General features: G+C 57.3%; 1 protein-coding gene across 20 annotated transcripts in view; it reads right to left on the minus strand.

Moving 5' to 3' along the window:
* Positions 1-12,752, minus strand: part of CACNA1G (calcium voltage-gated channel subunit alpha1 G) — a 62,735-nt gene that overhangs the window by 40,754 nt on the left and 9,229 nt on the right. For all 20 annotated transcript variants that reach the window (XM_067716332.1, XM_067716342.1, XM_067716336.1 and 17 more), the window contains exons 5-9: positions 10,811-10,970; positions 10,026-10,326; positions 9,781-9,873; positions 6,788-7,571; positions 4,522-4,898 (exon numbers count right to left, since the gene is read on the minus strand). In XM_067716332.1, coding sequence (XP_067572433.1) covers positions 4,522-4,898; positions 6,788-7,571; positions 9,781-9,873; positions 10,026-10,326; positions 10,811-10,970 — 1,715 coding nt within the window. The remainder of the gene's footprint in view (positions 1-4,521; positions 4,899-6,787; positions 7,572-9,780; positions 9,874-10,025; positions 10,327-10,810; positions 10,971-12,752) is intronic.

Raw genomic sequence — 12,752 nt, forward strand, 5'->3', positions numbered from 1 at the left:
CTGGCCTGGAAGGCTGTGTATTCGGGACCCTCCCTCTCTCTCCTCTGCAGGCCAGGAGACCACTGGGCTGTGTGCCCTCCCCACCTCCCCACATGCTGTTGTCCCTCTTCTAGAATATGAGGTTGGCCCCTGCCCTCAGCAGCCCCAAACCAGGAAGGGGGTGATTAGGAAGCTCCTGTGTCCTTAAGACCCCATTCTGGAGGGGCCTCGCCCCCCCGCATACTCAGGCAGAGACAGGTTCCAGGAGACAACCTCTCTTCTGTGCTCCAACAGCACGCTGGATGTCCCACGGGCACCTTGTATGCAATGCCTTCCAGCCCAACTCTGCACAAGCCCCAGTGCTTGCCCCTGAAGCGGAAACCTGGGTGTCATCCTCGCCGCCTCGTCCCCACAGATATCCAACTGGTGTTGAGGTCTACAGGTTCAGCTACCTGCCAGCTCTCCCCGGCACTCTTCTCTCTGTCTCCAGGGACAGAGATGTATGAACTGGCCAGACCACTGCAGTAGCCCTCTGGTGGGCCTCCCTGCCTCCTGTCTCCCTCTCCCTTCTACTCCCCACGTGGCTTCCGGAGGCCTTTTCACAGAACAGAAACACATATCATCGACCTGCTTAAAACCTTTTGGGGGAACCTGTCACCTTCAGGATAAAATAAATCCAAACTCCTTCCTATGCCTCTCAGGACCTAGCTCTGAGTTTTTTCCCAAACTCATCTCTTGTTACTTGCCCATCCCAGCCCCCACCCAGTGCCCTATTCGTTCTGAACTCCTTATAAATCTCTTCATTTTTTGTGTCTGGCGCCTCTGGCCCTCCCCCATGCTGTGCCCTACCCTCTACCCTTCACTAGCTACTTCCCAATCTCCATTCAAACTCAGCCCTTAGGTCATGTCCTACTGAAGCCCTCCTTGAATCCTTTCCCCAGTCTGGGTCATGGGTGACTCCTCTGTGCATCCTTTCCAAGCACGTATTACATCAAGTTAGTGTGACGTTTACTTGTCGGTGAGGTCTTGGAGAGGAAGGACAGAGTGCCCCGGCCCAGCATTGTACTGGAGCGTCTGGTTGTGCACCTCTCTTCCCAGCCCCACATGCAGTGACATCACATTGGTGGCTTGAAATCAGCCATAGTAGAAGCATTTACACCATGGAAATTGGCAAATCCTGTAAACACCACAAATCAGGACAATTTTTTCTTTTTAAAGGGCTGGTTATTAAACATTTATCAGCATGCCACTGCTTAGGCCCAACTCTGATGCACAGAAAATGTGTGTGGAATGGATGGATGGATGGATGGATGTATAGTTCACAAGCTCCCTGTTCCAGGCACCGCCCCCTAGTGGGTGGGGCACACACAAGCCCACCCTCCATCAGATCACACTTCCTATCTGAAGTTATAGTCTTGCTCCCTCCTCGGAGTCCTGTGTCTTTGTCCTCCTCACCAGTCTCTCTGCACAAACTACCTGCCACTTCTCCGCCAGCTGGTGGGTTAAGGGGTGGGAAAAGCAGGAGAGTGTGGACAGCATGGGGCCCACCTCGGGCAGCGTGGGGTATGACAGAATGGATGCTACCTTGGTCAAGAGGTTGGTAGAGAGCAGCAGGTTTTCCTGTTCTAGACAGGAAAACCGAATGATGGGTAAGATAGGTGACAGTGGGAGACGACAGGTCTGGAAAGGGCACCAGCAACGGGCTGGGCTCCTCCCCCAGGGAAGCACCAGCAACACCCTCTCCAGTGTCCAACACCAAGATCGGTGGATACAACTGCCTCATGAAGAGCACTGCAGGAAGCCATGAGCCTCTGGTCCTCGCCTCTGAGCGTCTGCAGACGCTCTTCCTTGCTGTGTCTCTCAGCTCTCTTGCTCAACTGGCTCCTCCTCTCCTTCATCTGAGGCTCCACTGGAGCCTGCTCCGTCTATCCTTGTTTACATCAGGGTCTTGGTCTGTCTTTGGCTCCCTCTCTGTATCTGTCTGTGTCACCCCTACATCTGTCTGCGTCACCCCTACATCTCTGTGCCTCCACCTGTCTCTGTCTCCTCCCCGTGAGTCCCATCTCCCTCTCTATATCTCTGACCTTCTTGTCTCTGTGTCTCTGCCTTCCCGTCTTTTTATCTCTCTCCCCCTGGGTCTCCATCTTGCTCTCTGTGCCCCCATCTCCCTATCTCTGTCTCTCCCTCCCTTTGTCTTTCTGTCTCCCTCTGTGTATCCATATCCTCCTCTGTGTCTCTGTCTTTCGGCCTCCATGTCTCCTTGCATCCTTCCCTGCTCCCCTCAGCCTGCTCAGGCTCAGGGACCCAGATGGCGGGACATTCATGCCGCAGCGCCTGCAAGCACAGGGCCACGGCTGCTTCTGGGATTTTCTACCGCTCCCAGCCCCAGAGCCTGCCGGGGCCGCAGTCAGTCCTCTGCCTGGCCTGCTGGTGACTCTCACTCACCCCTATGGGGCCCTCGGCAACCAGGCATTGGGACAAACTCCTCCCTGGAGCAGACATTGTGCCACCACTGAGTGGGGACTCCCTTCTGCTGAGGACTTGGGAGGCTGTCCCCCGCTTTCCTCAGGAGCTTGGATAAGGAGATGTTGCAGGCACCGTGACTGCTTGCTATGACTTCTTCCCCAAGGGGGTGTCCTTCCTGATGTCTAACTGAAAGCCCTCTTGCTGCAGCTTCATCTGCCCTCAGTCTCTGTGACTCAGCTTCTTTCCAGCACACTCAAAGCCGCCACCAGCAGCCGAGGAGGTGCCCCGGGGGGAGGGGCATCTGACCACGGCCAGAACTGGGGTAAGGGAGAGGAGGCTGGGATTCGGGCTCGGGAGCTGGCGTAATGGGAGCTTAGGAGCTGCCGCCACCTGGATTGCGGCAGTAGAAAATGCCGCCACAACCAGCCTGACAGAGCAGAGCACCTCTCCCCAGGAGGCTGGCTGAGCAGGCGTGAGACGCACACACCCACGCGCCATGCGCCCAGACACAACACGCCCACCAAAGTGCCGTACTCCCCACCTGCTGACCCTGCAGCCGGTGTCCTGCCCCGCCTCCACCTCACCTCCATAGGAAAGGAGCAGGGTATAGCCGGCTGGGTGGGGGTCACTGAGGCAAAAGGAAGGGGCGTCAACATGGTTGATGGCGATGTGGGAGGGGCTGGGGTGCACCCGGCTGGACAGGGCAACTGGGGTAGGAGCTGAGTCGGGTGGACGGTAAGGGAATTCAGAACCCCCTGAAAAGTGAACATCGCACGTTTGCTCCAGCCGGGCTTGGACCTAGGATACCCAGCCTCGACCCAGACCCACTCCCGGCACTGCCCCGTGGCCACGCCCAGCGGAGCCCAGGACCTGCCCCATGGTTGCCCCACCCCTGCCACACCCTTGCGTGCGTGCGTGCATGCGTGCGTGCGTGCCCACTCCACACCCTCTGGCTCCACGTGCCTGTACCCATTAGGTTGGGGCAGTACCTGGCTTCGGTCGGCACCAGGGAAGGTCTGGCAGCCCCGACCCTCCCTGAGCCCCAGGACAGTGAGAACACCCAGGGGAGAAGAGCACAGAAGGGCCTGTGAACCGCAGCACCTGCCTGCTGGCCTCCCTCGTTTCCGAGAATCTGACAAGGGGGTGACCTGGAAGGCCAAACTGGGGGGAAGGGCTGCCTTCTGAAAGGATTCCTGTGGGGGATGAAGCCAAGGCCGGTTGTGAGGCCCCACGGTACCTGCTCCCACCTCCAGTGTGGGAGTGGGGTCAGTGGGGTTCCCCAGGCCACCCCTTCTGTTCTTGCACAGCTCTGCGAGAGAAGACAGCCTCCTCCCCCTCAGCGCAGATCCCATTGCCTGCAGCCGTCAGCTCCGCAAAACAAGCCTGCTTCCTCTTCCACATGACAGCCCTTCAAATATTTGAAGACAGCTCGCCTGTCCCTGCTGAGCCTCCTCTTCTCCTGACTAAACATCCAGGTTCTTAGAACGATTCCTCAAGCGCAATGGTTTCAAGTCCCCTCACCATGCTGGGAGCTCTCTTCCACCTAGAGCCGCCCTCCCCGTTCACAGCACGGCTCCCAGAACAGAGGCCAAGAGCAGATGGCCTCCCTCCCTACCCCGCCCGGGGGCAGGCTCCAGCCCTCCACTCCTCACCTCCACCTGCACAGCCCCCTGCTGCCTCCAGTCAATCACACCCCTAATTACTGAGTCCGGTGAATGCCCGGGGGCCCAGCCCACCCCCTGTATGTGACTTGTCCCTCCAAAAAGGCCTTGCCCCCATCTGATGCTCATCGCTCATTTAAATTCTTTAAAGCCCACCTCCTCTCAGAAGCCTTCCCAGATGAAACACACCCAGCTCAGACCCTGCCCCTGCCCTGGGCAACCTCCACACTCAGAGACTGTATGACATTCACTGGCTTTCACGCTCCAGAGAGACCCCCGCATGGGTGCATCTCCCTCCTGTCTTCCTCCCTGTCATGCAAGCTAGCAGCATGGAGAGGAGACCGAACACGGGGTGGGAGGGGAGGAAGGCAGAGGGTCCCCAGCCCAGGGACCGTGCCCTTGCCCGTGTCCCTACCTGCTCGTGGTATTCGATGCCCATGCTGAGTGTGTTGACCAGGATAGCAATCATGATTCCCCGACCAAAGTACTTGCTGTCCACAATCTTCCGAAAGGTGTCACAGACCAGCCTCCAGAAGGCCAGCACAGAGTTGGGCTCCACGTCCAGCCCCAGGCTCCGTCGACGCCAGCTGTGGGGATTCTGGCGGTCACCGTGCTGGGCGTCCTGTGTGAACTCATAAACTGCCTCGCTGTCTGAGTCAGGCATCTCGTGGCCGGCGAGCTCCACCTCCCCTGCCCCAGTCCGGACACAGTAGGGACAGCTGTCTGGGCCACAGGCTCCACTGTCTGCCTTCAAGCAAGGGCTGGAGATCTTGCAAGAGCTTTGGCAGGCGCCTGGGACAGGAGAGTAGAGGTTAGAGACTCCAGGGTTTCCAACTTGGGGTCACCCTTCCCTCAGAGTGTGTATAAAATGAGTGGGGGAGTTTGGGATTCTTTCAATGATGGGGGTGCTAGGCACTTGGTGGGCAGGGGTGCTGAATGACTTGCAATGTGGGCAATCCTGAGTAAGAGAATGCCCCCAAATGCCAATAGCATCCCACTGACAGTCACTGCTGGTTGTCCTAGGGTTCGTGCCGTTGACCTAGGAGCCTTCAGGGAGGAGCCTAGACCATCTTTCCTTCCCAGGGAAGCCAGCCCTGCATTAACACTGCTTTAAGTAGCATTTTCCAAGGGTTCCTTAAGACACACACCCATACATGTGTATTCATGTATGTTCTCACACCAGACACACGCACATGTGCACTAGACACACACTCGCATACATGCATGTACTGTGTACACATGCATACAATTTATGAGTCACACACACACAGCCAAACACAAGTGTGCACAGACCCATACATACCACACGGTGCACGCGTGCCAGGCATGTGCACACATGGGCGTGCACACACACCAGACAAGAGCACCACCCCGTGTGCACGGACACGCACCTATACACATCAGACACGTGTGGACACATGCACATATGAACACCAGACATGTGCATGCAGACGGGCACATACACACACCAGACACCTTCATGCGCACGCACGCACACACACACACACACACACACACACACCCCAGACTGCGCATGTGCACAGTGACCTATCCCAAGACGCCAATGTCGATTAAAATACAGCTTTGACCGTAGACTGTGAGAGCCGAAAGGAACCTCAGCGACTACCCAGAGAAAGCATGGATTTGAAGACGCCTGGCTCGGGGCCCAGCCCTTCCGCCTGCATGCAGGAGGACATCAGTAAACACCACTGACAGCTGTGATGGTCCCAGCCCTGCCTTTTACACAGAAGGAAATAGAACCATGCGTGTGTGCGGCTGGCTGGCGCCCCTTGGCAGGGTAGTAGAGGAGCTGGCACGAGAACCCTTCCCACTGCGTTCTGTGGCGGCACCTTCCTGTCCCAGCCCACATTCCCACAGAACAGCCCACAAATATCCCACTTCTCCCACGTGCCACATCCTTCCTGAAACACAGGGCCTGGGCTTCGGCTACAGCGAGTCTGTCTGTGGAGGAGGGTGTGCCACCCTGCCTGACTGGGGGATGCCCCCAGGGGCAAGCAGCTCCCTTCCCCTCGACACTGGGTGTCCCACCCATCAGCCTAGCAGCCCCTGAGGACCTGCTGCACCAAGCCCCAGGTCTCCCTATGGGGACGGAGTGACACTCATGTTTACAAGAGCGCCCTTAGCACGGGACGCGGTGCTCACCACAGTCACACACCATTTCCCCTCTGAACCTGCAACGAGGACTATAGAGCCTCAGAGTCAGAGGGCCCCGACTCCACCCCTCACCAGTGGCACGGCCTCGGGCAAGTCACACAACCTCTCCGAGCCTCCTTTGTCTCATCAGTAAAATGGGGATGATAAGGAAGTTTATCCCTTAAGCTGCTGAGAGGCTCCAGTGGGGTTTTGCCTGAGGAGCATGTGACAGGCACACAGCAATCCATCACAACTGCAAACAGCACAGAGCAGAGCACGTAGCACGTGCTCATTACACGACAGCTGTTGTTATTACTACAGTGTAGGAATTATGATTCCCGTTTTAACAGATGAGAAAATTAGGGCTCAAAGAAGCCATGTGACTCGCTGAAGGTCCCAACGCCAAGAGTGGCAGGATGGGAATCCAAGCCCTGTCCTGACTCCAGACGCCCCAGTCCTGGCTGGGATGGGATATCACCCGGTCCCTGGGTGAGGGGCACCAACGTGCCTCCACCCAGAGTTCTCACCTGTACTCTGCGTCTCCAGCAGCTTGTGCATAGAGCTGTAGGGCCTGGGTGGGATGTTGAGGCTGGTGAGGGTGGGGGGTCCAGAGGTGGGGGCCACCTCCATTAGCGCCTTCTCTTTCAGCATCTCTGGTGGAGGGCTGGTGTGCATGGTGGGGTACACCTTCCCACTGCCCACAGTCCTGCCCGATGCTTCAGACGGCGACCTGGGAGGGGGTGCCTGGCAGCGGACTGGCTCCAAGTGGCAGTCAGCGTGGTAGAAGCTGTGCACAGACTCTGCACCCCCCGGAGGGCCCCCGGAGAGGGCGAGTGTCGAGGGTGGTGGCAGCATGAGCCGGCGAGATCCATTAGCATCCTTGTCCTGGATCTGTGGGCTGGCCCGGGGGACCCGTAGCGTCCCGTTGCCCAGGTGGTAGTGGTGGTGATGGTGGTGGTGATGGTGCACCAGGTGGTGGACAGACGGACGGCGGTGGGAGCGAGGGCAGCTGCCGCTGGGCTGGGGCTCCTGGCTCCCGCGGGGAGCTGGGCTGCTCAGCAGCCCGGCCCGCACACCCGCTGCCCGGGAGACCTGGGCCAGCCTTCGGGCTGCTTTCCGGAGGATGTACACGAGGTACTTGAGCAGCTCCTCATAGCAGCTGCCCGGCTCGGAGAAGCTGGCCAGGGTGCTAGCGTTGGACAGGAACCGCACCCGCTGCTCCCGCATCAGCTGGCTTTCCCGTTGCTTGGTCTCTGAGAACTGCGTGGCAATCACCACCAGGCACAGGTTGATCATGAAGAAGGAGCCCACCTATTGGGGTGGGGACAGCAAGAGGAGACAGCCTGAAGGACAGGGAGCCACAGTGCCAGCCACCGAGTACAGAGTGATCCCTGTGGGCCAGGCGCTGGGCTCAATGATTGTCCAAGCATCATCCTGTTTTATTCTCATAACGATCTCAAGAGGGGACACCTTTACTGTCTCCATCTGACAAGTGAGGAAACTGGGGCTCAGAGAGGTTGAGGAATTTGCCCATGATCATTCAGCCCATGCACAGCAAAGCTTAGACTTGAACCAACCTCTATGGAATTCCAAGGCATTGCTATTGATCATGAGGTTATCTGGCAAGGATATCTCCCAAACTCCCTGCCCCTCAACATGCCCATCCTCCGAGATTCTGGGCACCCCCTCCCCAATTCCCATTAGGAGTTAGGTAAGGCTGTGGAAATGAATGCTATCTTGGGGACGTGGGGTTTTCACATCGGGTTGAGCTTTTGAGATCTTGGCAAAAACATTGTTCACAAAACTCCTGCTTCTAGCCCCAAGTCTAGCTGCGTAAGCTTGAGTGCGACCCTTAACCATGGGACCTCGGTATCCTCGTGACCACTGGCCTTGGCCTTTCCCCTCCCCCAGCTGGGTAATGGGCTGAACGCTGAACCCTGCAGACTAGCCAGCTTGCCACTCTGACTTGGCCACACTCCCCCGTCTCCACCTCCATGCCTCAGTTTCCCCCGGGCTTCTGGGGTGGCAATTGCTTGGCTAACAAACCGGAATGAAGGTAATGAATATTTATGGTGACAAAGCAGACTTTTTTCCCTAGCTTGTGTCCTAGTAATTATGATAATTAGCTTCACTAGTGTGATTCCAGAGAGCTGTTTGGAAAGATTTTTCATGGGGTGTGTGGGAGGGTGGAAACAGGCCCCTTACCTCTCTGTCTGCTTCCTTCCCACTCCCCAAGCCCAGGGAGAGCTGAGTGGTGAAAAGATCCCGTGAAAAGGTCACGAAACCACTTCCCAGAGGTGCTGGCCTTGCCACCCAGGTGACGGTGGGGGGAAGGGAACAGGCCCCTACGCTTCCATACCAGGGATGGTTGGGGGTGGGGCGTCGTTCTTCCTCAGGGACACCTCCCACTCACCGAGAGGTCTTTATTCTGACTCTCTGGGGCCTGCCTAAGTCCTGAGTAGATCTTAGTCTCTTTCTCTCTTTCAGATTTCTCTTTCTCCATATCTGTCCCTCTGTCTGCCTCCGTCATTGGCCTCTTGGTGACATGGAAAAAGGGCTGGATTTGGAGTCGGTGGCCTGGGGTTGAATTCTCAGCTCCAGTGACCAAGCCCTCTGAAGCTCAGAGTTCTTATTTAGGAGATGCGGCCACAGTCCCTGCACCTGCCACCCCACAGGGGGCTCTGAGGATTAAGCAGGCAGCAGACGTGACAGCGCACTTCGGCAGCGACGCTCAACCCAGCAAGACTAACCCACAGCACATGCAAAGCACCTGACGGGGTCAGACAAATGAGGAAACGTCAGCTTCCTCGTCTGTAAAACGGAGACAACAACAGGCTCTTGGTGAGGATTAAATGCACCAGCACATGAAAAAGTGCTCAGAGCAGGGACTGGCACATAGTAAATGCTCAATAAATATTAGCTATAAGTGGTAGCAATTAAATTATTAATCATGAATGGTAGTGATTAAATATTGCTACTTTTTGCCTCTGTCTTCTATCCTCATAAAGTCGTGGAACTTCTGAGCTGGAACAAGAGATCCCACAGTGTTTCTCAACACCAAATGATGGGAATTCGGGGTGGAACAGTTCTTCGTTTGCAGGACTGTCATTTCAGGGTGCCTGTTATCTACACCCCACCCCCCCCAGCAAAATGCCGGTAGTGCTCCCCTAGTTCTCGTAAAAAACAGGACCACCCTTTGCCATTTCCAAATGCCCCCTGGGAGAGGTGGCATCACCCTGGGTTGAGGACCACCCATTTTAATGATGAGGAAACAGATGCCCAGGGTGGGGCTGGGGGGCCTCATAGGGAATGACTTGCCCAAGATTTTAAGTGGTGGTAAGTGATAGCCCTTGACCTTGGATTACCTCCTGACTCCTCATGACAGGTGCCTTCTGCCTGTGTCTCTATGGGACTTTTCCTGAGAGCTAGAACTTCAGACCAAGCAGGTCCCCTCTCTGGACTCCCCCCACCCATTTCCCCAGGATGCCCCATCCCCACAGGGGCCTGAGGAATCACTCACGATGATAAGGAGGATGAAGTAGATGAAGTTGTAGAAGGAGTGCGCGTCCATCACAAAGTACATGATGTCGACCCAGCCCTCCAGCGTGATGACCTGCGGAGGTGGCAGCGGGCAGGCTGTTTCTGGGCCCCCTAAAGCCTCCTGCGGGCTCCTCGGGAGGCCCTGACCCCATCCCAACCCCGAGGACAAGCACTCCAAGCCGGGACTGTGTTCTGGGGACTCTCCCAGCGCCCAGGCGGCCCCACCTGGAAGATGGCAATCCAGGCATAGCCGATGTTGTCGAAGTTGATGGCGCCCTTGAAGGGGTTGTGCTCCCCTGCAGAGCAGTTGGTGTAGTACTGGTTCCAGTTGACACAGGTAGTGTTGCTGGAGCTGTTGTAGGCCTCGTAGTCCAGGACACAGGGCGGGCCGCCACCCCCGTCCCCGCGCAGCGTGGGCACACTCCTGCAGGAGCGCATGCCGTTCTCGCGAGGCTGGGAGCAGATGAAGGGGTTCTCATCCTCGTTCTCGGTCTGGTAGTAGCGCTCCAGGTCCACGCTCAGGGGGCTGCGGAGGAAACAGGGATGAGGCTGAGAGCAGGGTTCTCGGGGGACAGGGCCCAGGCGGGGAGAGCTGGGTGGAAGAACTGAGGCACACAGGGCGAGCACTGGGAAGGGGCAGGGATGCATGGGTGCAGATGGGGTGCGCCAGGAGCATGCAGATTGAGGGTGAAACTCCAGAGTCGGGACGTGGGAAGTCTCCATCCTAGAGCAGAGGTTCCCAACGTAGCTGCACTTTAGGCTCACTGAGGAGCTTTTAAAAATCCCCACGCCCAGGCTGAACCCCACACCCACGAAATCGAAATGGGCAGTGGGGAGAATGAAGGCCTTGCCGTTGTTTAAACTCCCCAGGTGACTCCAGTGTGTAGCCAAGATTGATAACCAGATATGTCACTAATAAGAGAACAGATATGTCACCGGCAACAGGAACTGAGGGAGGTCCCAGCCCCACAGCCACTCCCAGGTCACCTCCCGGCCCATGTGCCACTCACAGGCTGAAATTCTCGGGCAGGAAGCATCGGTTACGAAGCAGCCCTGCCCACAGCTGGACGCCAACGATGCCAAAGATGAAGAAGACGAAGAAGCACAGCAGCAGGACGTTGCCCAGCATGGGCAGCGTGTCCAGCAGCAGCGTGACGAGGATGCGCATGCCTGTGGGGGCAGAAGCCACGCTGGGGGTGCCAGGCTAGCCGGGCTAGGCTGGCTGCCAGGGACCTGGCAGCACTCCCAGAGGGGGCCCACCGGGGCCTCTGAGGCTGAGACAGCCCGGCTCAAGCTGGAGGGAGACCAACAGACACTGCTAACTCTGCAGGCAGCCCTCGCAGCCCCTAACCCCTACCCACTATCCCTCTTGGCCTGCCCACACCAGTCAGAGCACAGTACCACCAAGGATGAGCAGAGTGGCCGCAGTTTCCAAAGCATTCTCCGGCACCGCATCCCACTTAACTCTCCCAGCTTCATCACAGAGCTGATATCACCCCAATTTGCAGATGAGGGTTGAGGCTCAGAGAACTAACATGACTTGTCCAGTACCACAGAGCTGCTAAGTGTAGGTGCCAGGACTTAGACAGGCTCTCTGCTTCCGCATCCCACTCCCCAATACACACACACACACACACACACACACACACACACACTCCCACCCTACATCCTAATCACCTGACCTTTCTAAGTTATAGACGCCAAAGTCATTGGGGAAACCAAGGCAGAGAACTCCAGCAAGGGCGTTAGCAGGCAGGAATTTCCCTTTGAGAGCCAAGCCCTCCGCAGGGGCCAAGATGCCCTGCGCTTCACCATGGTGCTGAGGCCCTCCCTGAGTCTAGTATGTGCTTGGTCCAGACCCTCACATCAGGACCTGAGGACACACAGGTGGCCGTCAGTTAACAACCCCTTCCACAGGGAAAGCCACCACAAACATGCCCCTAAGATGCTGTTAGGGATACTGCCCTCCCTCCCCACTCCAGATCTAGGACATCTAAACTAGCCCCCAGGCCACCAAACCTTTGTCAAGCACACAGACCTCTGGTGGCTAGTTTTGACCCCCAAAGTGACACTCGTGGCCCCCTGACCCCTCCAGGGAAAAAGCTTCTAAGCAGCTGCTAACTACTGCTCCTGGTGACCGAAGTGGCCCTGCCCCGCCCCTGCCACTCAGTCCCTCTCCCCTCTCCCCTCTCCCAGCCCCCTTCAGCTCCTCTGTGCTCCAGCTGAGATCAATTCCTCAGGGTTTGCATTAAGGGAATTACACCGAGTAGTTAGAGGTCTATAAATCTGCCAGCGATCACCTGGGGCGCGAGAGGAGGGAAGACATGCCCCTCATCTGGGGTTCCTGTTAACACCAACAGACACCAACGCCTGGAGGACACACTGAGCAGCTCTGCCCACCCAGACACACACACACACACCCCACAGGCACACACACAGGCACACATGCACACGCAGCAAAGGGGGCTACTGCTGCATCAGACACTGAGCCCCAGAAACGTGCCCCCACCCACCCCACTCCTGGGACGGCAGCAGAGACCATCTGCAGCTTGTGTAGGTTGGGGAGTTGCAAAGGGGGCCTGAGAAAGGGTGGGGGGCGGGATGCAAGGGGAGCTGGAGCTGCCAAAGCCTGGCTGGCTCAGAAACTAATGCAGTTTAATTTAGATAATTGTCCCAGCAGTCAGTTGCTGCAGAGGCTTGGAAGGGTGTGGGAAGAGGAAGGGGACACAGCGGGAGGATGAGGTGTGCAGCGGCCCTGTCTTGAGAGAAGTCATGCTCGGTGTGGCCGGTGCTGTCTCACCAATGAGAACCAGACCGCGTGAGAGGCGGTTCTGGCTAGAAAAGGCCCTCCCACTTTGCACCCACTCCTCCTGGCCTGCCAGCCTCTCCACCCTGCTCCCACCGCCCCCATTCCACCGGAGGGAGGGTGATCTAGCTGAAGGGAAGGGGTCA

This window comes from Pseudorca crassidens, chromosome 19 (genome assembly GCF_039906515.1).
Source record: "Pseudorca crassidens isolate mPseCra1 chromosome 19, mPseCra1.hap1, whole genome shotgun sequence".
Lineage (NCBI taxonomy): Eukaryota > Metazoa > Chordata > Mammalia > Artiodactyla > Delphinidae > Pseudorca > Pseudorca crassidens.